Raw genomic sequence first — 26,795 nt, 5'->3', positions numbered from 1 at the left:
GTGGGGGATGCACTAAAAATTATTTCATGGAATATAGCCGGTTTGGCCGGGAAAATCAACAACAAGGAGTGGCTTGAATATATTAGGAAATTCCACATAATATGCCTGCAGGAGACCTGGGCCATGGAGAATAATTTTCACCTAGAAGGGTATAAGTCCTTTGTTGTACCCGCGCAAAAATCAAGATCAGGGAGAGCCATGGGAGGTTTGGCTATTTATACTGACCTGAGCCTACCGGGAAAATATGCTAGCCTTGAGTGCAACTCTCACTGAATTCAGGCTGTTAGGTTCACGGGGAAAGGACTTAGATTCGTCGCTGTAAACCTCTATAATAATGAGATCGCGGGATCTAACTCTCCTCTTACCCCCGAACTGGATAACAAGTTGAGTCAGGTACTTACAGGTCAAAAAAACGGGCCTTCTTATGGGCTAGTGGTTATGGGAGATTTTAACTGCCATTTGTGCCCTGTATTGGTCCAAACAAATATAGATTGGTCCCGATGTCCACTGGAGAATGGACCGCATTTCTCACACACGCCGTTGGGCCTTGCCCTTAGGATGTTACGGTCTAAATATGATCTGGGACATACCATTAACAAGGTAGTGTTGCAGGAGGGTGGCACACTCCCCCCCACATTTAAGGGTAGAGGATGCTCCTCTTTTATAGTTTATATCTTGGTTTCGAGGGCACTAATGAATAAGACAATCAGTGCTGGGATTGAGTGGAGTGGTTTTAGCGACCACAACCCTCTTACCCTGGAACTGTTGTACTTGGCAGGCCCAAGACCTAGAGCCCACCCCACTATCATTGAGAGGGCAACAGACCAGGGCAGGAGACTAAAATGGGCAAAAATTGATGGGGAAAAGTTTTATAAGGGCTTGGTGGATGCAGGGAGACTAGCTATTAATGACTGCCTGGATACCGAAGTCCATGGACCGAGGGTAATGGCAGCCTTCGACCAGATCGCCAAGCTGGTCGACGGTTTGTTAAAAACCAGTGTGCCTCTCAAGTCTGATGGGAATCCGCGTTGGTTTGATAAAGCCTGCTCTAAAGCCCTGAGGGAGCTCAAGAGTAGCCTTAAAGCCAAACCAAGGATCCCCCATAAAGTTAAAGAGTGTAGAGACGTTTACAAAAGAGAAATTAAGAGGAGGAAGTTTGCCTTGCAGGCGGAAGCATGGGCAGATCTTCGAGAAGCGGGGGAAAAAAAGGACCTAGTGGGTTTCTGGAAAATAATTAACAACCCAACTTTCCAGGAAAAAGACTCCCCGGATGTAGGGGCAAATATTCTCCCTGAGCAGTGGATTAACCACTTTAGGGGCCTGTATAACCATGAGTCGGGTCCCATTGTAGACTCCCCGGCCAGTTCTATTGAGGCTACACCGGTGGAATTTTCCATCAAGGAAATAATTGCAGGGATCGAGGGCCTGACCAGAAATAAAGCACCGGGGCCCGACGGAATTCCTCCCGACCTTTTTCTGAGTAACATCGAAGTGTGGGCCCCCCTTATGACAAGGGTAATAAACACCGCTATTATTCATGGCCTGCCCCGATCCTGGTCCACGGCAGTAATTGTGCCAATTTTCAAAAAGGGCAACAGGGATGACCCAAAGTGCTACCGCCCGATCTCCCTGATTGATGTGTCAGCAAAGCTTTTGGGGAGGGCAATCCTTAATAGATTGTCCGAGTGGACCGAGGAAAGGAACATCTTCTCGGACACCCAATACGGCTTTAGGGTAGGGAGGTCCACTAGCGATCAGTGTTTGAATCTATATATGCTGACTGCCAAGTATACCATAGCTAGTGATGAACCGATTTACATGGGTTTTATGGACTTGGCAGCAGCATTTGATCACGTGAACAGGGAAAAACTGTGGGGCATGATGCTCAACCTGGGGATAGAGAGCGGCTTAGTTAAGATCTTGAAAGAACTGCATAGTGATACTACTGCCAAGGTCCGCTTTAATAGGGAGGGGGGCTGACTAGTTCCTTTCCTTGCAAGAGTGGAGTTCGTCAAGGCTGCATTCTTGCTCCCTTTTTGTTTTCCCTTTATGTTAACAACTTAGAGCAGTTTCTGCTAGGATTGAAGGCAGATTGCCCAAGGGTGGGGTCGCGGCATATCCCCGTCCTGCTTTATGCAGATGACGCGGTTTTGATCGCACGCACACCGAGGAGCCTTCAAACCCTGATTGACGGATTTGTTAGCTTTATGGGCGCCCTGGATCTTTCAGCAAATCTCAGTAAATGTTATGTGCTCCGGGCAGGGAAAAAAAATGCCTCTAAATTTACCTACAAAATAGGGAGCCATACATTGGAGGAGGTCAAAACATTTCCATACCTTGGTGTTACATTTGATGGTGCCTTGCGGTTTGATACCTTGGTGGGGGAACGCTGCGGTAAAATGTTATCATCGAACGGGGCAATTGCTAGTTATGGCAGGAGGCTAGGAAGATGGTCCCCGGAACAGGTGTTAAACCTGTATAGCTCTGTATCATGCTCCAAGGTAATTTATGGGGCAGAGGTATGGGGCTTTGTTAACACCACTAGCATACAGAGAGAAGAAAACAAATACTTGAAATCAGTTTTGAGGGTCCCACAATGTACCGCTGGTTCGATTGCTCACAGTGAGCTAGGGAGACCACACATAGAAGATCTGATAAAGTTGAGGCCAATTATAGCCTGGCTAAAAATTTGGGTGAACCCGGAGGCGTCACTAAGTAGGGAAATTTTATCAGATTGTCTAAAGAGGGATAAATGTATGCGTATTCCGTGGCTCCTTTATGTAAAGAATAACTTAGTGGAGCTAGGCCTGGGGAACCTCTTCCTTCACCCTACATCGATTGTAGCCCAGGACAAACAGTATGTGGGGAGAATATTCCTGGAACAGAAAACCATGCGCAGAGAGGTGGTTGAAGGCTGTAAAAAAACTGTGAGGGCCCATCGCCTAGTAAAAAGTGTTCAAGGCATGGAGCCGTACTTGTTTCTCATGCATAATGCCCAGGATAGGTTCATGATGTGCCGATTTAGACTTAACTTACTCCCATTCATGTTGGCATCACCAGCTGGGTTTGTTACAACAATAGACCAGAAGGGGCCCTGCGGCTGCGACAATAGGTCTCCGCAGGATTCCCTTCATCTGGTCTTACTTTGCCCCCTCTACTCTATGCCCCGGCGTAAATATCTTGTAAACATCTTGAAAAATGCTAATTTGGTCCACGCAAGGGAGGCATTAGTCTTCTTACAGAAAGCTGAGGACCCTTTTACACTGTGTAGTATTTTGAATTTCATTAAAGTTGCCCTAAGATTAAGGCTCACTAGAGGTGTAGATTGAAACTTTTTATTCTGCTTTTTTTTTTTAACGTTAAATATGGTCATATTACTGCAACTATGTCTGTAAATTTATCGTACAAAGAATTCTGAAATGTTTAATGCTTTTTTATTGTGTATATATGAATGTGCTTTTATGGTGTTTTTTAATCACCGAATAAAGATTCTTTGAATTGAATTGAATGTTATCAAGATGAACATGTTGTGCAGGCCCTCCCGGTCACAACTGAGGACTTTCTTTGTCTTCAGACAAACTGTCATAAATTAAGTTCATATGGAGGAACTCTATACCAAGAATCCTTCTGAGGTTGCTGCAGCAAAGCAAGCAGCGCGGGGGGGGGGGGGGGGGGGGGACATCTGGAACTACGAAGCCAGAGCCACGGGTTTCAGAAGCCCGCAAGCGTTGCCCGAACAACGACTTTACCTTAACCACGCACAAGCTTGGTTAAGGAAAATGCGCTCTAGTGTTCAGAATGAACAGGGAAAGAGGAGCGTCGGTATCCAGAAAGGTAAGGGGGCTAGGTCAGGGGGTGATGTGGTCGTTTTATGGAGTGTTGGGGGTTCGGGATGGGGGTTCTGGATAGTTTTATGAGGTGGTGGGGGTTTGGGGTAGTGTTCAGGGCTGGTGGGGGTTTGTGGTAGTGGTCAGGGGTGGTGGGGGGGTTTGGGGTAATTTTCTGGGGTGAAGGGGGTTCGGGGTAATTTCTAGGGGTGGGAGGGTTCGTAGCAGTTTTCATGGGGGGATTTGGTGTATTTTTTAGTGATTGTTTTCAGGGCTCAGGGGTCGTTTTAAGGGATTAGGGGAGAGTGGGTCGTTTTTAGAGCTCAGGGGGAGGTTGGGTAAGTTTTTAGGGCTTAGGGGAGGGTGGGGTAGTATTAAGGACAGGGTATTAGGCATTAGGGCAGGGGGAGGACACAGCGTGGGGGTAGGAGAATGTGCACTTCAGGATGGGGGTGGGGGTAGTAACCTTAGCCACGCATACCCCTTTACCATGCATGTCTTTACCATGAAAATTCGTGGTAAAGGCATGCGTGGTAAAGCAATGCGTGGTTAAGACACGGTTGTTATACAGACTGCGTTTTTTAAGTATGCAGGGTTGAGGAACTCGTTGTACCAACACACAACCATGCGGGGGACTAGCCATACCAAATTATAGTTCATACTATTGCAATGGCGCACCTCCTCACCATAGTGTAATGGTCTAAAATGGAGACAGACATATCATGGCCTCATACGGAAAGAGCGGTCATGACAAGACCACTAAGAGAAGTTATCTGGCTCCATAAACCTCACAGACGTGGAGTACACCAATGGGAACAACCAGTCCGATATGGGACATGGTTAATAGACAAGAAATTCTTACAACATCAGCACCAATATATGCAAACCCAGATTTTACTCCAGCACTGGAAAGGACGGCCTTTTCCACAATGGCACCTAAGGGCCTGTAGATACACTTCCGACGTGTTCCATCAGGGTGAAATCAAATCTTTCTCAAAATGTAAACTAGACTTTCAGTTGCCCAAAATAGAAAGCATAAGATTTGCGCAGCTAAAACACTGGGCCAACTAATTGCTTACGAAAACAGAGGGCTCATTTCCAAACTATACACAACACTGAGGGTAGCAATCCTACGCACAAGGGGGGCTTACCAGAGCACTATATAGAACAAGTACTGACAAGAAACGGGATAGGTTGTGGTCAGACCTACACATATGTTCGATCTCCATCAAAATCAAGGATATACATTACAAATTGCTCTACAACTGGCACCTCTACCCCTCGAAACTCCACAAAAGGTTTCCAAGGTCTAGTCCGTTGTGCTCGAGGAAGTGTGGTCAGATAGAGACTCTTGAATATATCCGGTGGCGCTTCCCAGAAATTCTACCATTTTGGGAAGATGTGTCAAGCCTTTCAGGAGATCATAGGCTTCCCATATTCTTTCATACCAGTCTTATTTCTACTGGGGCTGATACCCCCGGAGCATAAACAAACATAATGCTTATTGACAAAGCGATACTCTACAGCGATCTAGAAGTGAAATTAGGCTCTGAGAAATAGTAGAGATAGAGTGCCTAATTAGAAATATTAAAAATTAACTCTTTGAATAAGAGGCCTGCTGGACTCCAATAGTCAACTTTCTCTCGAAGGTCCATCCCACAAGGTATAACCACCACGAATGAGAACTTTGAATATTTTCCACTGACTGTGTGAGGAGATGGACGTGAGTGACTATTTGAACTGATCCTGCATGTTACTGATATAAGTTGACTCCTGGAGCTAATACTTAGTTAGTTATTAACTTCTTTGCCTTACCGGATGGGAGAAGCTGAAAGGGGGTGTGGGGCAGTGCGAGAGGATTCGTTTTTCCTTTTTCCTGTATCTGTTGTGCAAAACACAGAAAATGTTCTCATATTGAGATTTGTGAGGACATGCTCCATATGGCCAATAGCTACATTTATACGAATCACTGAGCAACAAAATCTTTTTTATTTTTTTATTTAAAAAAGTCAAAATAGAGAAAAATTGCCTTCGAATGTGGTACGTTGGGAAATCATAATTTGCCTTTTACTGCTCCGTAATAAGACAGCTGCATATTTTGATCTTCTATTGACACACAATCCCGGTGGCCTAGACCCCTGTAAGCCCAACAACTTTGCTTGCTCGCAAGTGAAAATGAATGTCCATGCTCTCCGGCCTGAACTTAAGGTTGATTTCATAAAGTGAGGAACCCAAACCACCATTTTGGTTAGGCACAACTCAATATTCTCCACTACCAATCTGTATCTCTACTCAGCTATCCCCCCCTGAGCTGGGGTGGCACAGGGAGCGTCCAATAGGTGAGCAATCCATATGCCCGCTGACCTCGTCTCACAAGACCTCATCTTTGATACTCACTTGATCCTAGGCCATAGTCCCTCGAAGCGAAATTCCCAAAGCGAACTTCCCATCTTTCTGTCCTTCACCCTATCACCCTCCCTCAGCCCAGAGGACCTCTATCCAGCGCCCCCATTGCTCGCGCACCCTCCGTGACCTCCAGCTGCCTCTTGGTCTGCCTCCAAGGTCGACATTTCTCTCCTTTCAGTCCGACCTTTGAAGGGGGTCACTGGAACTATTTCTGACAGGGTCGGTGGTACACCTGCCCCTGTATCTGGTGTCCCGTCAGCCCCCCACGCCCGGAAGACGCTCCAGCGTCAAATGCCAGAGGTCACCGAAAATGTCAATCCGAGACATGAATAACTTTCATTGAAGAAGCAGCCGGTGTCAGGACAGAGGCGATAGGTAGCAGGCAGCAAGGAACGCGAAGGGCGGTTCTAGGGTACGACCTCTAGAGGTACCGCAAAGGGCGCAGGTCACGAGCGCCTCCACACGTAGAGATAGACAGAGCCGAATCAATGCGCCGTCGGGGAAACAGTGTGACGCACCAAGTCAGGAGGACAGGAATGTTCGTTGCAGTGACACAGTGTGTTCAAAGACCATAAATGCCTCTCGCCAATCTGTCCCCTGCTACAGGGCAAAGCAGCGCATAAATGTCTGGGAATTTCTTCAACTCGCACAGTGAAAGAGATGTCTTGGGGCGTTTTTTATTCCATTCATGTTGAGCGAGAAAGAAATGTCTGGGAATGGTCTTTAATGTATGCAGTGATACAGTGTGATAAGAGCCTACAGTGCCTCAGGGTTTCTTTAATTCATGAATGATGCACAATGAAGCAAAGGAGGACAGAGGGGTCGGGGTGTCCTTTATTACGCGCAGGGATACAGTGTGACAGAAACCTAGAGTGCCTCTGGTTTTCTTTGATCCATGAAGCCTAGAGTTCCCTTTATTCGAAGAATGACACACAATGACAAAGGTCAGTCAGAAAGGTCTGGGAATGTTCTTTATTATGTGCAGTGTGAAAGAAATGCACGGGGCGTTTTTAAATTTAGCCCCGGGATGCAGTGTAAAAGAATGATCTAGGAATGTTCTTTAGTCCATGCGGTGATGCAGATTGAAAGGGAAGAAATTATTTATGTATTCCCTCCACTGATGCAGGACGAAGGATAGAAACGGGTTGGCGTCTTTATTCTTTGCAGAGTGGCAGTGCAAGAGAAAGCTACAGACGTCGGGGGAAGTTATTCATTCAATGCATCAATACATGAAAGCACTGTATAGGCATGGTTCAGATTCCATGTTGTAACATACATGTGCTGTTCTTATTCCATGCTGTGACGTTGCAGTGTCTGGTAGAGTTCTTCATGCAGGCCAGTACCTGAAAGCGGAAACAGTCTTCATTCCAAGCCGTAATACAGTGAGACAGAGGGGCAGACATGTCTAGATGTTCTTCAATGCATGCACTGATGCACTCCGAGCACAGTGTCCGAGGGTATCCTTCATATCTCCCACTAATATAGTGAGAAAGGAAACTGTAGAGGTGTTATCTATTCTGTGCAAAGACGAGGAAGGGCATGGAGGGGGCTTTACTCCCCAGAGGGATAAGCACCGAGGCCTGTCAATAGGTTTTGTACTCCTAGCAGCCTCTACCGTCGCAAGGAGTAGGCCCCTTTATGGAAGAGTTAATTCATGTTATCCCGAGTCGAATGAGCTTCTAAAACTCAGTGCTGTTAACTGAGACAGCGCAACCTCTAGTCAGAGCATATGGATTTCCATGTTAGGATATAGGCTGCAATGTCACCTCTGCAAAGGGAAACCTACATGGAGCACAAATTAAAAATTGTGTTGAGAACATAGTGGAACCAGTCCAGATGTGCTGGGCTGGTCAGAGAGGGACAATGAACCTTCCAGCAGAAGGACCATCAGTCTTAATCAAGGCTTCAATCTGTCCTGTGGGATTCAAAGGTCAATGGTGCACTGGCTGGTGACAGGTCAAGTAGCCCAGAACCCTCTTGTTCTTGTCAAATAGAATGAGAAGGTTCCACATGGCTCAGCAACCCTAATATCAGTTGTGGAACAGCAAATGGGTTCCTACATCTAAAGTGGAGTGCTAAACTCTCCTCCCAGAATGTGGCTGGTGTAAGGAATTGGTAGAAGTGTTTGACGCATGCATTGGCTACTGTCGAAACAGTTGGACAGGGCACTATTGAGACATCCTGGACTCTTACCCATTAACAAAAATCTAGGATTCTCAGATACCTGGAGCACAGGTTTTTATGAAGGATGCTGGGTTTGAATACACTGGGATATTTAAAGATTTAAGACTGCTTGGGACCTGAAGTTTTGAATTAAGTGATAACCTAAATTATTTTCATCACGAGGCACTGTTTCACTATTTAAAAGTAGTGTAAAATAACAGGTGTATCTTCTAACCCACTTACCGTTGCTCAGTTTATTCATGAAAGGTCCACGTGATACTAGCGGATTTGCACTCATTATCACAGAGGTCAGCTGCAAGCACGTAACTTACCAAGACATTTTGGCAGCATAAATTCTGTCTAGTTGTTGGGGTTGAAATAAGAGGGAGAAGGAAGGTGGAGATAAACGGTACCTTGAGTGACAATCTGTTGTTCTGACCTGTTTTCTGCATAACTGCAACCAACAACGTTATCGAAGAAAGCTAAGAGGTCGTCACAGCTTTCGGAAAGAATGCAGGGTGTGCTCTTGGTTGACACAGGTTCCACGTGTTCCTGGTAAATCTTAAAGTGATGCTCCTTCTAGCTGACTGTCTTCCAGATATGTGTAACACCGTGGTCTTTCCTGACTCAACAGTACTCCATGCAGGTTCCTAATCTGTAACCTGCAGTAGTTTATATTTTCTGGCGTTAGCGTCTTTGAAAAGCCAAACTGCCCGTTTGGCGTTGCAGGCCCCATTTAGAGACATTTGTTGATTAAAGACATTGAAACACCTTTCATGCCCTTTATTCATTGTAGTGATGCTTGAAGAGATCAACCAAGTTAGTGTTCTTATGCCAGCCATTTTGAGGACAGAAACGTCTGTCGGTTCTCTTCAAATCACTTAGTGATACAGTGAGGAATTTGTCATTGCCCTTCGTAAAAGCTGGCTTCTGATTCATTAATAGGCTTATTAGTCTCTCCTCAGTACCGCCTTGTCTTCATTTGTAATCTCCCATGAGGACTGGCCCTTTTACTTCTGGTGTTACACTAAGTTTTTTTGTTTTTTTTTAGTCTGTTTTTTAGTCTGTAAGCACTATTTTTCTTTCATGAGTTTCTCCTACTGCAGGCATGACATGCTTTCCAGTATTAGACGTTATGTCAGAGTAGAAATTCCCTTTGGGCACATTCAGTATAGATCAACTTCTCAAACCAGAATCAACAATGAACATTCAGACACATTAAAGAGCAATGCATAAGAAACAAGATTATGTAAAAACGGTAAATTCGATATACACAGTTTATTTATACTTAAAAACAACAATAAAAAGCAATTTAAAATTATATAAAGACTTGGGAACACAGAGAATAAATCAAAGGAACAAATCAAATACATGAATTCATTCAATCTATTTCCTAAAGCTATAAGGGAAAGTGCATAAAGGTATATTCAGCCACAATCAGAATATTCCTAAATTAGTACATATTTGTGGTATTCCCTTAATTTCGACGCGTTTCAACGGACAAATAGTATAAGGCCGCCTTCATCAGGAAAATATTGACTGTCTTCCCAAGATATCTTATAAACAAATACTTATCATCAGAGTAGGGGAATGATGCCTCCTTTCTCTTGGTAATAATGAAGATATTAAAAGTAGACACGGATTGTGTGGACAATAGTGCGATCAATCCTATTTAGTTTTTGTCAGAACTCCAATGGCTGGAAATAAGATAGTTCTTGACGAGTAAAAACAACGCTTCTCGGTCGTTATTGTAGGTCCCCACTACACGCGGTACACTATCCAGATCGCAGATAAGTAGTACGAATCCATATGTCTAGCAGAATTTGTAAGATTACACATATTCCTAATTATATGCGTGCTCACGAGTTACGAGCCTCTTTCGTCTTTTCCTTCTCGTATAATGCAGCCTCTTAGTTTAAAATGCGTCTCGTGTCCCGCGTGTGGTCCGGTCGTCTTCAACAGAAAGCTTTCTGTTGAAGACGACCGCACCACAGGCTGCATAATACGAGAAGGAAAAGACAAAAGAGGCCCTTAACTCGTGAGCACGCATATAATTAGGAATATGTGTAATCTTACAAATTCTGCTAGACATACGGATTCGTACTACTTATCTGCTATCTGGATAGTGTACCGCGTGTAGTGGGGACCTACAATAACGATCGAGAAGCGTTGTTTTTACTCGTCAAGAACTATCTTATTTCCAGCCATTGGAGTTCTGACAAAAACTAAATAGGATTGATCGCACTATTGTCCACACAATAGGTGTCTACTTTTAATATATTCATTATTACCAAGAGAAAGGAGGCATCATTCCCCTACTCTGATGATAAGTATTTGTTTATAAGATATCTTGGGAAGACAGTCAATATTTTCCTGATGAAGGCGGCCTTATACTATTTGTCCGTTGAAACGCGTCGAAATTAAGGGAATACCACAAATATGTACTAATTTAGGAATATTCTGATTGTGGCTGAATATACCTTTATGCACGTTCCCTTACAGCTTTAGGAAATAGATTTAATTAATTCATGTATTTGATTTGTTCCTTTGATTTATTCTCTGTGTTCCCAAGTCTTTATATAATTTTAAATTGCTTTTTATTGTTGTTTTTAAGTATAAATAAACTGTGTATACCGAATTTACCGTTTTTACATAATCTTGTTTCTTATGCATTGCTCTTTAATGTGTCTGAATGTTCATTGTTGATTCTGGTTTGAGAAGTTGATCTATACTGAATGTGCCCAAAGGGAATTTCTACTCTGACATAACGTCTAATACTGGTACCCAATCCCTTTGGTATTTGGGTCCCTCTCTCTTTTATTAGAGATGACATGCTTTCCTGCAACATTCAACACACCATGTGTGCTTTCACTTTCCAAGAATCCCGGGACAATGGCGGCCTCTTCTTTGAATAGGTCTCGCATTTACAAAAGTTTGATCTATTGGCATTGTAAATGACAATACCTTTTATTTATGTGTTAATTAGCAAAACATAAATAAAAGGCATTGTCCTTTACAATGTCAATAGCTTAAACTCTTGCAAATGTGAGACCTATTGCACTGCAAATGCTTGCTTGGTTAAGCCTACCAGACAGTGAAAGCTGTGATTGCAAAAGACATATTGTGGGCTTACTAAATACATGCATAGACTCTCAGCCCTCCTTTGCTTACCATTGGTTGGCTTTGGGGTCACCCTCATTCGCACCCTTCTTATTCAATGGCTGTTCAGGTCCCAGCTAGTAAATTTTGTGTTTGTTCCTCACATGGAGCATAGCGTCTTTACCATCTCTCCTTATGGGTTGGCTGCTATGCTTCCACTTCTCTCTATTTCCTTTTCAAGTACTCCACGGGAGTGCATGTGTTTTCCAGCGGTCTCTCTCTCGCATGTGCTTTTCTTTCTGCCCCTCCATATTGCTCTCTCATCCATGTGCTTATCTCCACCTGCACTCATGTTGCACTCTTGCCTGTGCCACCTCCCCCGTGCTCCACATTGCCCTTCTTTCTCCCTTAGTGCTGCTTCTCCATGCTGCAGTCTTGCTTCACCCACACACCCTCCCCAACCCCTGCTCCCTCAACCATGTTATTGGTTTAATTTTTTTCAAAAGCGCTTTCAAGCTAAATTTTAAAAAGCCTCATTCACTATACTTTTATGTATTTACCAATCCATTTTGAATATGTCAATAAAAAAAATTAAAAAATGCCTATGCGGTTACAAAATTATGTGACGGGGATCATCATAGTCATTATTTTATTTATTTATCCAGCTGCCTGAGCCTGCAGCAGTATGACTGCTTGAGATTTCAGGTGCACGCATTGTAATGTTGTTGAAGAGTCATTTTCGGTGTTTGTTTCTCCTCAGACAGTACTCAGATGGGATGGGGCAAGTATTGCAGTCTTAGCATTCTCCCATTCTATCATTAACTTTTGACTTTAGAGTGCAGTTTTGTGTTTGGGAGCAGTATGGGAAACCCCCAGGATGTACTAACCTACATGGATTTTTAGGTCTGGCTTGACAGTGCAACTACCGCCTGACAAAGTGAAAAACAAAAGAGAGCTTTCAGAGTACTACTGAGAGAGGGGCTTCGACTCCACCCACATGTTGATAACCCAGAGTACAGCATTGAATTGAGCTGGATTTGTGAGTTTTCACTGGAAAGACTGATTGCATTGTACATTTTGGCTTGAGACAAAGTTTATACAGCAGGACTGAGCTAATGATGTTTGAAAGCCACGGATTATAAAGCAAAACCAAAGGAGATGACGGACGGAGTGCTGAACATTGCAAGCACTCACCCCCAGTCAACTGATCTGGGTTTAATCCAGTCAACTGATCTGGGTTTAATCCATCATCATTCTTTAGCTCCCTCCGCCACCCCAGTTCAGACATGGCCATATGAAAATCAGTCTGACCCTGTGCCTCATGGGAACAGTCCAGCCCGAACAGCCAAGCCATGTTTTCCCTGGACCAGAAACAAGCATCCTGGGACAGGTTTCTGGCTATTTAGCCGTCATCAGCCAGGCTAGCTTGAATCCAGTGGCAAAGTGAGCAAGGGACCCACGTCTGGGCATACCCTGCCAACTTAGGGCAAACAAAGCAAAACCAAAGGGGATAAGGGACGAAGTGTTGAACATTGCAAGCACTCACCCCCAGTCAACTGATCTGGGTTTAATCCATCATCATTATTTAGCTCACTCCGCCACCCCAGTTCAGACATGGCCATATGCAAATCAGTCTGACCCTGTGCCTCATGGGAACAGTCCAGCCCGAACTGCCAAGCCATGTCTTTCCTGGACCGGAAACAAGCATCCTGGGACCGGTTTCTGGCTATTCAGCCGTCATCAGCCAAGCTAGCTTGAACCCAGTGGCAAAGTGAGCAAGGGACCCACATCTGGGCATACCCCGCCAACTTAAAGCGAACAAAGCAAAACCACCGATTATGACCATCAGCCTTATCCATTTACTATGAAATGTTATAATAAAGGCACCTTGTCTGATGTATTTACTGTGAAATACATATGTTAAAGTCAAAATGGATTTAAATGTGAATTATTATTACTCTATATTGAAGCCTATAGATAGGTTCGTTTTACGTGGAATCTCACAGATTACTGCAGTAGGAAATGGTTCTGGTGTTGGTTACCCCGTGAAACAAAGGTGGATATAGCAGGTTTGTTTTGTGATAATCCTTGTTAGGCTCTCTTAGTAGAGATAGTATATTCCTTAACTAACTAATTTTGTATACCTTTCTAATTTTATGATTGTAAACTTTTCCACAAGGCAGCTACCTAATACACAATCAAAACTGTAGGCCTGTGTTGGTTATGGCGGCGAACTGTAGGCCCGATTGGTGATTGGAAATGCTATATCTGAAGTCATAGGTCTGCCTGCTTGTGATGAAATGTGACAGATACAGTTGGTCTAGCTTATTAATTGTGAAAAGCATTAGTTAAAGCAAGTTTGCCTTTAACAGTTGTGTTACAGGCTATAGACATATTTTGTTACATGTATTCTCATAGACTACCGTAGTAGGCAAGGGTTTTGGTATCAGCCACTCACTCTGAAAAACTCTAGGGTTTTCACTGTGATGATTCTTCTTATTCCCCGTTGACAGGGGTTGTATACGGTTTTTGAAAGTTGTATTTTTTCTACATATTTGTAATTTTAAAAATATATACGAGGGTTGCCAGATTTTGTGCACTTGAACAGGCCGGTGTTGGGTAAGAAGTAAATTGAATGGTAACGGCTTCATCAGTTAATTGGGAAAGGTAAAAGCATATTTCATAGGTTTGATCAGTTTGTAATGAAACATTGGGACAAAGTCAATAGACCTGACCTGTGTTGTATATAGTGTTAATCCATTGGTAAAGGCTAGAGGCCTTATCGGTTCACAGGGAAAAGTGATATCAGATTCCTTAGGTATGATCCATTTAAAATGAAAACCAATGACAAAGAAGTAGATCTTACTTACTGTGAAAAGGATGTGTTTAAGCTAGTAGGCGTTTACGGGTGGATTGTTAATACACTGTGCTTATGCCTGTAGGCAGGTATTTTGTTACATGGAATCTCACAGATTACAGTAATCGGGAAGGGTTTTGGTGACAACCCCAAACAAATCATGGAGATAGACAATCTGACTATGGTAATCCTTACTAGGCTCTATTGAAAGAGGTTTCATATTGATTTGACAACTGTATTTCGTTCATATTTCTAATTTTATTATAATATACCGGATGGCAACACAGTAGGTCTGAGTTGGTTCTGGTGGCAAGCCAAAGATAAAGGTTATCAGCCTGATTGTTTAGAATTAAGTTATGATAAAGGCAGTAGGCCTGACTTATTGATTGAGAAAAGCTTATATTATAGACATTTAAGGTGGCTTGTTATTACACAGTTTCAACTGCAAAAGGTCAGTATTTTATTAGTGGAAGCTCACAGATTACCATAGTAGGCTAGGGTTTTGGTGTTGGTTACCCCTTCTTACAAACCGTGGATCTAGAGGACTTTCACTGTCATAATATTTGTTAGGCCCTCTCAGGAGAGAGAGTATTTTAGTTTTTGCCAGCTGTAATTTTATATACTATGTAAGTTATGACTGTATGCCAGATGACTGCCTTGTGAGAAAGCCTAAACTCAGTAAATGAGGCCTCATTTGGTTATGGTAAGAAGCCTGTAATAACAGAGGCCTGATAGGTTCACTAGGAAGGCAAAAAATATTCCCAGTGCCACAGGTAAAATCAGTTTATTACGAAGTTATGATAAATGTAATAGAACTGACACAGATTATGTAAAGCATATGTTAAAAGCAGTAGGCTTTTATGGGTGGATTGTATTTTCTGCCATTTGTCTGCCTGAGAATAATGTATGCTCTGCTTCCATACATGACAGTGTACTTCATAGGGGAATAGTTTAGTTCAAAAATCACTGGCTTGATTTCCCTGTAAATTATGCCATTTTCAGAACACAGTTGTTCATTCATCTGAATGTGAGCAAGTGTCCATGTCAGGGTTTGTTGACCAGTCTTGTAGCTTTCAATATTCTCCTTTTATAGTTACCCTTTGCCTTTCCTGTTTTTTACTTTAATATTTGTTAAAAGCATAGCACAGCTCTCCAGGCAGTGGTAATGCATGGATTGTTTGCTGCTCGTTTATCTGCAGTGCACCGCACCCCTTGTGGCCTTTTGCTCTAAACCAGGAATGCTGCTGTCAATAGTGTATCATCAGTTTACCATGCTAATATGGCTAACATGCTGGTTTTAAATGTGGCAGCCATGCAGGAACTGTATAACAGACTATTTGCAATATCTCTGCAAGACAGACAGCTGCTATTTTCCTCCATTATTGCAAGCATATGCCCATTTTGTTAAGACAGCTGCATCATTTTTTTCTACCATAATCCTTTACTTTATCTTGCATACTTTTCCCAGTTTGTGTGTGTTTTATAGAGGTTGTGTCAGTGGGTGAGTGAAAGAACGAGTCAATGTAATAATGTATGAGCAGAAAGATGAGCGACAGAGTGCATGTAGGACGGCTTGAGTACCTAAACAAAATCAAGGACACAAAAGGCACTTTCATTCATAGGCTAGGCCTAATGCCATTGCCAATGTTTGTTTCCAGTGCGGTGAAACGGTAGAAATAAATAAATACAAAAAAAAAAAAAACACTACATGCTGTGCTCCCCAGTGAGATGGAAACGATGGGAGTATAAAAACGCCAGAGCGGTTGCTAATTCATCAAGTGTCCAGTGAATCAAAACGGAGGTGGCCTTCATTTCTTGTGATAAATAATAATACAGAGAAATAGAGGGGTGAAGGTGCCTGGCTAACTCCGGTACAGTGATCTTAGACATATTTTACAATATCGATGAAATGCTCGAGGGAGACAGCAGGGTAGGACGTGCTAGAGCGCACAGCCTCCCGCCCCCTCCTAGTATCCGGTTCTGCGCAGGCCTTCGATAACCTCTGCCTTCCAGACCCTCCGCCCTCCACCAGTGCTGGGTTATTAATGTCGTAGAATTCCATGTAATGCTCCGTTGCTATTTATATACGGTATCTGCAGAGCAGGAGCGCTAGCCCCGGCCCCCACCCCAGTCCGAGAGTGACAAGCACGGATGGAGGCCTTGCCCCTAACAGGACGTCTCCGGCGCGAGACCTCCAGGGAATCCACACTCCCGCACAGCGATCAGCCCCAAGGACATCTGAGAGACATTCACGAATGGAGCCGGCGTCCTCCAGAGACACGGGCGTAGCTCTAGGGCAGAGGGTTGGAGAAAAGCGCACCGGGACCCTAAGAGGCTGTGCCCGAGACCAGACCGGCACAGCTGCCGGTACTGGAACCCACATGAAGCTGTACTAGGGTGAACCGGAACTGATGCACCGCCTGTTATTTTAAAATGTGACCCATGGACACCTCTGTCAAAGGGCCGAGGTCTTGACCTGCCATGCTCTGCTACTGCGGTACTGGGAGCCACACACAGATCTGTTAATGTAACTGCGCTGATCCAGGTCACCCGCTGCTAGTCCAGTACTGGGACTAGAGCATCAGCTGTGACAAGAGTCTGACCTCCGGTATCATTCCTTACACTACTAGAGGGACTCTAACACATCTCAGCCACTGGGGCCCAATCCTACCCTATTAGACACGTACTGGGGCTCCGCAGAGGTCAGCCTATGCGCATCAAACCTGAGGCCCAGACAGCCTTCTTCTAATATCCAACCATTGTTTACTGAAGCAATCCTTCCTGGTGAAGTCCTAAAAATTCCCCAGTCATTGTCCACAGCTATTACAGAACTGGACCCGCACACAGCTCAGTGAGCGCACCTTAACCCTGGCCGGCAACACTGCCCAATATGCTAATGAGGGAGCATACAGAGCAAAGCAGTTTAAGTCCCACATGTTATAATATTGCCTAGACAAGGATTGATGGGACTGCAAGGATTGGTAATGGAGAGCTAGAGAGGTTGCATATATGGATGGTGTTTCAGTGTCAAGCTTGAAGACCAGTTATGCTCTTCTAGTTTTTTGTCAGAGTTGGTGAGAACAGGGAAGCTAGGATGCTATGGCATTCGGCCGGAAAAATGGGGTGGACACGGTGTGGCATATGTAGAAGTGTTTGGACGTCTTGCATGTACAGTATACCGGATCAAACCATGACACAGCAACCAAGTGGGTCTAAGAGAAAATAATAGATGCAGTGATGCATGCAGATGCCCATCATCTTTAGGGCAATCAGCACATCCAGTGAAAACCACACTGAACATGGAGGAGAGAAAATACCCAAAGAGGAAGGGTGTCCTCCATGGGCGGTGCAATCTTCCATCAATTTGTTGTCTTCACATGAGCAATCCACTGGTATAGCCAATATGCGATTAACCACTGCGTATCCCGTTAGGAGTCCATCTAAGAGCAACAAGGAGCATGGACATTTACAACCAGCCATAATATATGCCCTGAAAGGTCCATCACGAAGCAAAAGAAGAGTAACCCATATAAGATCAGCTGCAGTATACGTCCAAGGAGCCCACTCAGTAGTGGCAGGGAGCAACCCTTAGGAACTGATTATTTAGGCAGCCCATAAATGGGAGCATTGTTCAATCAGTCTACAAGAATGGGTATTATACAATACGCCTTAGTATAAGCCAAAGGAACCCACCAAAGAGCAACTCGTAGCCACTTATTAATGTTGCATAGGACCAACAAATCTTTGCTGAACATCTTAGATGTCTGCCCTGCACGTGAAAAGCAGAGACAAGTCCACAAAATACATATGAACTAATCTTAACAGGCCTAAAACGATACAAGTTCATCGTACGAAGGGCTGACACATTCTCTTTCCCTTGGCTGGAGTCATAGAGAGGATCACTTTTTGTAATGTACATTATTCAAGTATGTAAATGTAATTGACATACTTAACAAACTACACCTTCATGTTCATCTACCCATCACCAAAAAAACAGTAAATGCTTTAAGAAAAATAAATAAAAAAGCCTAAACTAAACAAATAATGCAAGCATCTAAAAACTTTAACTCAAAACTGCCATGCAGGAACGGGGTTGCTGCTTCAGGAAGCTATTTACCGCCGTTTTTCTTTATGGTTAGAATGTAGCACGTTAATCTCTAGGCTTACATATTCTGTCAGAAGCACGGATTCACACTACATTACAGATAAAGTGCCATGCTACGAGAACAGTTTTATGTGCAGCGTTGCCAGAGGTTTGACATGTTCGCCCTCTGAAGCAGCACCCTGACTGTGCATGCACTTTTCAAAAATAAACAAAGAACTGGTTATTATTACAAGCAGAAACGTGAAAAGACATTAAAAGTTATTTTACATATTTTAAGCCACTTGCATCTTTTTCACATATCAGGGATAGTTGTACATAAGTTGCAATTTGAATATATGGTAATTTCAGTCCCCTTCTTAACAACGGCACTGGTGGCCATATTGAGTATGGCAAGAAGGCATGCACACACTAGCTAAATTCAGGGTCTCCCGAGAGTGCTGGAGACCACTTATGGTGAATGAAGAAGTAGATTCATCCCCCTGGCTCAATGGCAGAATCCAAAAGGGAGGCATTATCACTTACCTGGCAGTGAGGGACCTGATCCAGAGTGGGGGGACCTACTTACAATACCTAGTAGGTGACCTTCCATATTACATGCACCACTCTTGACTGCTCCAGGTTAGGCAGGGAAGAGGGGTTAGGAGATGACCCCATGTGTAGTGGACCTGGAATTCCATCCAGTGCGCATTACCAGAACTGTGACCTGCATGGAGTCAGTGGCTGCAGTTCGATGCTACTTATGGTGATCACACTCAATAACACAATGACTCCGTGTAGATTAACTTATTTTAATGGTACCTGCGAAGCTTCCGCCCTGCCAGCTGTAGCCCAACTGCAGGACATGGAATCCACACACCCAAGCACTCTACATGAAAACGCTAGAACCCCAATGCAGAGAAAGATTGAAGTCATAACACATCTTTCTCCCTTACAGTAATAGAGCATAGAAAGAAACCAAATACATAAAAATATAAAACAAAAATAAGAAAGGAAATTTAACTGAACACTAAAATTTGTAAGCCTTGAAAAAGGAGAGTTACTAAACATTTTCCTAAACCTATTCACCACACCCACACGATCATGTTCCTCTTCATCTTTATATATAGCAGAAACACCTCCACCCAATCTCTTTTCCCCATTTCACGCATACAGGAATCTGACGCCTCCACTATTTTCGCAATCTTACTAGCATTCTTAAGCAATGGATTCTTTGCTGCCCCATCTTTCCTGAATTTTTTACTTCGATACTGTACTATCAGTTGGTCTCTTATTAGTTCATCGGTCATTTGACCAAACTGGCACTTCACAGACAACTCACGCAGTCTTGACACAAAGTCATCAATGGACTCCTGTTTCGGAGGATGGGTGTAGAATCTGTATCGCAACATAGCTATATTAGACTCTTTTGCAAATCAGCGTTCCAGGCGCGACCTTGCTTCCTTATAAACATCGTCAGGAGGCTCGTTAGCACCTATAACCTCGGGTAGATATTTAAATGCGTGCTGTTCCTCACTCCCCAACACGCTTAATAACAAAGCTTTTTCCTATCCAGCATTGAAACCGTTAAAATCAAGAGCTAATAAAGGGTTTTCAAAAATATCCATCCAATCCTCGTACGGAATAGGGGGGTGTCCCTTGATGAGCCAAGAAAACAGGCTGCGTTAAAAATGGATGCCGTTGCCATGAGGAGAGTAAAGAACCAGATTTTCAATGTACCTTGTGCAGCAACCTTAAAATAGTTGATGCTTGCACTGAAATTGCCCCTCCCCGTCCACCACAAAATGTCTTCTGTGCTTTAAAGAGGCAAGCGCTGCCCATAAGCAGCCGTGAGCTGTGTTGATAGTACACTGGTCCTTGCGCACGCCAACATAAAAGCTGGCGCTTCGCTGTAGGTACCAGTTTTCGTCCATTATTTCACAGAAGGGGTCCTTAGCCACACCAACAGGAGTTGGCTAGCAGATCATCGCCAAATATGGTGATCACCCTCAATAACACAATTACACAGTGTAGATTAGCTTTTTTTTTTAATGGTGCTAGCCAGACACTTGGCTACCCTCCAACCAACTGTAGCCCAACTGCCGGACGTGGAATACATGCACCCGAACACTCTACATAAAAGAACGTTAGAAACTCCAATGCAGAGAGAGATTGAAGTCATAACTACTTCTTTGTGGTCTGTCATGATCGTTTCATGGACTTGTCTGACCACCTCCGAGGTTGGGTCCAAAACAAATCGAGAAAAAAACAAAGCTGAAGGGAAATCAGTCTTCTAAACAAGATCACCAACTTAGAGACCTAGAGAGGAAACACTTAAAGCAGTGTGTGCTATGAAGAGAGCATATTGCCTCTTTGAAGTTAGTAACACCTGCAAACATAGCAACAAACAAGCAACATTGGGAAGAAAGAATTAAATTAAGAATTAAATTATGAGTTTTGGTATGTCAGGGCAGCCACTCAGAACTTCAGAGTGAGCTATTGCCCCAGCTGTGCAACAGGAAAGACATGAGGAAAAGCCGGTGGATGCCAGTCTGGTAGTGAGTATTCACCCACGCGAGGTGCCTAGAATGCCTAAAGGAATATACCTGTCAGCATTTGATCAAAATCTTCTGAGGCAAGACTCTTTCTCGAAATCATCTCAATAGTGTTACTATGTGTAAGGCACATAGACTATAAATGTGAGGCAAAACTCAATGTGGTGCCTTGGGAGGGACAGCCCTTCGGAGCTTGGTGACACAGCAGTGCCTGGTAGCAGTTCAGCACAGGTTAAGATAGTATGAATTAATGAAAACGCTTTTGTAGAGCGCATGGCTACCCTTAGGCATCCCAGCGCTATAAGACCAGAGTGCTAAGCATAGACACTCCATGGAATAACAGTGTCTTCAGTTGCTTCCTGAAAGCGAGATGGTTACTTTCGAGCCCGATGTTGTCTGGTAAATTGTTCCAGCACTTGGCTGCCAAAAAGGAAAGCTGGCGACCTCCCATACGAGCTCGCTGCACCCTAGGTACTACAAGCAGATTACTCTGATTAGATCTTAAAGATCTGCAAGATTGATGACGACGAAACAAAGGGTGAAGGATAGAAGGACCGCCATTCCAGATGGGCTTATGTGCCATTCACATGATTTTAAACGTAACTATCATGAATCGGCAGCCAATGGAGAAGCCGCAATGCGGCCTTCGCAGAACTGCATCTGGGTACATTCATCAGCAGTCGAGCTGCACAATTCTGTACTAATTGCAGGGTTTGAATGGAACCTGCAGGGGCCCCAAAATAGACCGGATTTGCATAGTCCAGCCGTGAAAGGATCAACGACTGGACCAGCATGCGTCTAGCCTCAAAGAGAAGGAAGGTCAAAACCTTCCTGAGGACCCTGATCAATCCATAACAGGTCGCAGCAACCTTCTTTGCCTGGACTTGAAAACCCAGGGAAGAGTCAAGCCATACCCCCAAGCTCTTTATTTGGGTCTTGGGGGGGAGGGGGAAGGGGGGGGAGGACCAAAACAGATTGGCCACCAGGGGTCAAGATTGAGAGGGGCTTTATAGCCCAAGAGCATGATGTCCGTTTTTGACCCGTTAAGTTTTAGAAAGGAGGAGGTCATCCACTCCATCACCTTGGTGAGGCAAAGGGTCAGATTGCTGATCCCCTGGTCTATGGTGTCATCCCTAGTCAGCGAGACGACCAACTGTGTATCATCAGCGTATGCACCGAAAGGGAAAGGGAGCAGATGGGGTAGGCGAGATTATCACAGTCACGAGGCCAAACAGCCAGCAGAGGCTAATAAATGCATCCTCACTAACAGGGTGCACATTACATATCGTAAGGCACAAGTTCAATTGTCTGAGTCTCAAAACATGTGGCCACAGACTGAATTAGGCCTGGCAGTGTGGTGGCAGGAGAAACATGCTGAGTGAGGGAGACTTGGGAGAAGGGAAAGTAAATTAGATACAAGACTGCTGACACAGCATGGCATCTATGCACACAGGCAGGTACACCCATAGCAGATTATGTGACTAGGGAACAGATTATAAGAACGTGGGGTCAGTAAAGGGTTGCCAGCATGGCTCTGGAAAGCCTGCACACCAGTCTTGTATTCCTCATAGCAAGCTGTGTTGTCTCTGACCTCTCCCCGGAACCCATACGCCCATACAATAACCATGCCTGTGTGGAAAGGCCTCTCTGTGATATGGACTACGACCAGAATGAGCCTATGCTGTCTGAGGCAGCCCGACAGACAGAAGGAACAAGTGCAAGAAACTCCAGGGAAGACTCACTAGATGATACCCCAGAGGACAGTGCTCTGGACACAAGCTCCGAGTCCCCAAGTGAAATTTCTCCTAGACTGTCCCCCACAGTAAACCCCAAGATTGTTCTCCAGAGTGTACCAGAGACAGTCTTCTCCACCCATCTCTACAGTACCCGATGTCACCTGTCCCATGCATCCCAACTTCAGGTAGGCCACATTTCACTCAGACCCTGAAACTTGAACTAGAGCTCCACAAGGGTAAGAAAGAGCAGGATAGTTATAATGATAGCCCTTCAGGAAAAAAAAGGGAGGCAAATGAATAGACAAGCTGGGCGAGCCCAGGGAGAGAGAAGAATGAACAAGAGAGGCAGGAAAAGAGACGGTAACTGGAGAAGGAGCGGAAAACCGTGAAGAAGAGAAGCACAGGTTAGAAGCCGATACAGGGATACCTCTGGGAAAGACTATTCCTCCTCAAAATTCCAGGAATGCACCCTTAAGGCACCAAAGAAGCAGATAAACATTTATGCGCCAGGCACTGACATTCTAGGGTGGTTCCATAATTTTGAGATTGCACGTATGACATAATATCTGACTCATACGTCCAAGGTCATGCTCTACTGAAGCTACTCTCGAGGGGACGGAGATCACTGGAAAGATGCCAACCTGAAGTGCTGATTGCACAAAGGATGCTCCAATTAGACTCTTTGGGCCGAAACCACCGCAGTGCTTAGAGGTTCCACAAATGCAAGAAGACCGATGAAATTCTATTTGAGAATTGTGTATATGACATAGTGGAAGACTGGAACGAATGGGTTAGAAAGACAGAAAGCAAAGGATTAGCAGTTTCTAAAAGAGGTAACATTTGCAGCAAGACTCGGGGAAGAGAGGCTCTAACCCACTTACAGTACTTGACGGACATTCATGAGAAGGACCTATGTCATGCTGGGTTTTCATATTTTTTTCTCTCACATAGTAAACTGCTAATTTGGTAATCTCAAACATGACATGTTTGACATCACATTAAGCACACAAAAGGTAATGGAAGCAATGCTTGCAATTTGCCAAACCAATGGCAATCGCTCGGGGTAGCATCTCAACCCATCATTTTTCTGCTCACCATACCACCTCAGTTTGGTCCCAGCTATAAACAAATCAGTCTTGACCTTGTTCCACGTGGGAACAGGCCAGCCCGAATTGCCAAGGAGGGACCTGGACTGCCAGCAGGGGATTCAGAACACCAAGCGCACAAAGCAAATTAATTTCGAGTACCATGGCAAACCACTACAAAAGTCTTATGAAGCTCTGCATATTCAAAAATCACACAGCAGACAAGCCAGACTAAAAAGTGTCAGCAAATCACGGAATAAAAAAAAAATTAACCAAACATGTTGCTGACTGAGTTTAAGAATATCACGCACATGTGGATACTTTTTTACTATCCTATCCTAGTTTTCACATCTTCTGGTTTGATCAATTATTCTGGGTGCAGGCAATCCCAGAGTTCATAACATCCGACCCAACAAAAGGAAGGTATATAACGGTGCAGTCCAGCAGCTTAAAAGCACGTTTTTGAGTGCGTGTAACTCTTTTGCAGCTCCTCGGCAGTCAGCACAGATGATCGAGGAGCATGTAACATACACAAGAAAGTGATAACTGGGAGGTGAACTTGTACACTAATGCTTGCTTCAGCATAAGCACCGGTGCAGCTTTCAGTGCACACATGCAAAAGTTACACTGCACACAATCAAATACGTGGATCTGCGTAGGAATGTTCACAACAACCATAAATACAAAATGCTGGGACATCACCGTCATTGAAGTGAGCTACCTGCAAAATATCCTGACAAACTGAAGCCCAAATCATAACGTAACACTGTAGTTTGAATAACCCACCTTCCCATACTACCCATTACTGCAAACTATTTTCTCGCGAAACGCACATGTATGATAAAATGGAATTTCGAGCAAACCACCATCTGAGAAGTATTAACCCTTTTGTCAAGTCCTTCACTGTCAAGCGGGATCTGTTGACAGTATGTTGAGACTGGCACTTAAATGCTGACACACAACGTGGGCAATGGCATCCTCTTCCCATAAACTCCGCTATCACAACGTAAAAAATATACATCTATCGTAGCCACTTCATGTCCTTGATTCATACTCTTGTGAACCTAACGGTAGTAATGAATGCCACCTAGCTGAGCCTTCTGATTTCCCAAACCAATACCACAACTCCATATATGGTGTCAAATCTCGTTTGTATCCGCGAATGCATACTTGTTCATTTTTTAAAACGTGCATGGGTTGTTCTTTGACAAGCACAGAGCAAAACAGATGCACACTCAGGCTCGCGTGAGAGTGGTGCTGGGATGTCGGCGAAATCGCACTGTGACCTAGTCTCCAGGACCAATGGGCCCAAACAAAAAAAAAACGCCACCACCATGTAGGTGCTGCATCGGTGACCTGGCCCATGTGTTCTTAAAGGATGCCCCCTTTATTTCCTCCCTCTGTGAATCTTGTATCGTAAAGGTTCTACTGGGCGGGAAGCCCATTGCCAAGGGGGGGATAAGCCAGGTAGCCCTCAAGCCAGTGGTGTCAAATAAATCGATGACTCCCCTGCAAAAATGTGGTGGGGGGGGGGGCGTCTCCCATACCTTACGGATATACCTTGGGCTTAATCGGAGCCCCCTTTAAGGGATGCAAGCTTCTCTAGTGGGTAGAGAAAGAGAGAATGATTATACCAGAGAAGAGAGAGTGGAGTGCTCTGGTGGCTAACCGCTAGAGATCAGAGTAGTAATTGGTCTCTAGGATGAGTAAAGATGCCCTCCAGCCTCCACTTGAACGCAGGGGTGTATAGTTTGCGGGGCGACATGAAAACCTTTACCGCAGGTAAGTGTTGTATGTTCTTCCTTGGCCAAAGTAGGGATGACGGCTACTGGGTTTTTAGCCAAACCCTTCAATACTTCGCCACTGCGCCTTTCTTGGTGGACCACCTCGCACAAGCACTGCTCTATGAGAAGTTATGTGCTAAGACTGGTTGCGGTCAACAAACGCAGGTCTCTTAACCTTCCACTTTCTCAAGGCTCTTACCTTGGGGTCTTTCTCATAGTAGTACTGCTGGGTGCGGATCCACCTCCCTACCAGGTGATCGCGCACAGTGTGGGCTAGGGCGAAGTAGTAGTCGCGGGGGGTGGCTACGTTGCGGTCCTTCACCAAGGTGAAATGCAGGTGCCGGTTGAAGTTCTTCTTCAGGTCTGTCACGTTCTCCACACCTGCCAGGCCGCGCACGCTGATTTGCTTGCGCTTCTCTTGGTCAGTCAGAGGCCGCGACATGGTGCTGGAGAAGGGAGGACACGGAGGCAGAGGTAAACCGACTGCGGAGGAGGCACTGAAAGCTGACAGCCGAGACAGGGAGCGAAGGGGGTCTAAAGAATACCCCCGGCCCAGCAAGCCCTGTCCAATTACAGCACAGGCTGCTGCAGGGCAGGGAACTCCAGCCAATCAGCACTAAGCCCCGCCCACAACCACCCAGGTCAGACACAGCCCTGCGAGCAGCAAGTCCAGACAAATAACAGACGTTCCATGGACCGTGCCCCGCCAATCATGGTCTAGCTTCACCGTAGGACTCCCTGACCAATGGCAGCCCTGTGTGAGTCCTACTGGAGACCAATGGAGGCTTCGCACGGAAAACAGTCAGGATATTACACACAATACACATATATCGCGCTGATGAGCACATTACAGCTTGCCATATCTGGCTGCTCATATGTCCTGCTCATATGTCTGCTGCATCCAGACGCGGATGCAATAATCAATACCAGTTGTGGTTATTAAGTGATATCAGCAAATACTCGCCGTAAAGCGCTTCGACGCCTAGTCAGGGGTAGTAAACGCTGTATAAATCCAATTACAATTCAGTAGAGGTCGCCCCCGCACTAAAGCACACGCGCATTCTTGTCCAAATTATAACACACACAAAAAAATATATAATTTCTTCATTCGACGCACACTTATAGCCAGTTTTCACTTTTTTCATCGCTCTCTATCAAAACCATGCCGTTTCCGAACATTTTGGCTGCTGTCGCTATTAAAT

The 26,795-nt window shown here is 44.5% G+C and overlaps 1 protein-coding gene across 1 annotated transcript in view; it reads right to left on the bottom strand.

Moving 5' to 3' along the window:
• The window catches only part of PYGM (glycogen phosphorylase, muscle associated), a 162,945-nt gene extending 136,743 nt beyond the window's left edge, over nt 1-26,202 (bottom strand). Inside the window, exon 1 of the mRNA XM_078660477.1 lies at nt 25,793-26,202. Coding sequence (XP_078516603.1) covers nt 25,793-26,035 — 243 coding nt within the window. The 5' untranslated portion in view covers nt 26,036-26,202. The remainder of the gene's footprint in view (nt 1-25,792) is intronic.
• Between the last annotated feature and the right edge of the window lie 593 nt (nt 26,203-26,795).

This window comes from Lissotriton helveticus, chromosome 9 (assembly GCF_964261635.1).
Source record: "Lissotriton helveticus chromosome 9, aLisHel1.1, whole genome shotgun sequence".
NCBI classification, from domain to species: domain Eukaryota; kingdom Metazoa; phylum Chordata; class Amphibia; order Caudata; family Salamandridae; genus Lissotriton; species Lissotriton helveticus.
Note: the sequence above shows the minus strand (reverse complement) of the source record. Positions and strands in the feature narration are given on the sequence as shown.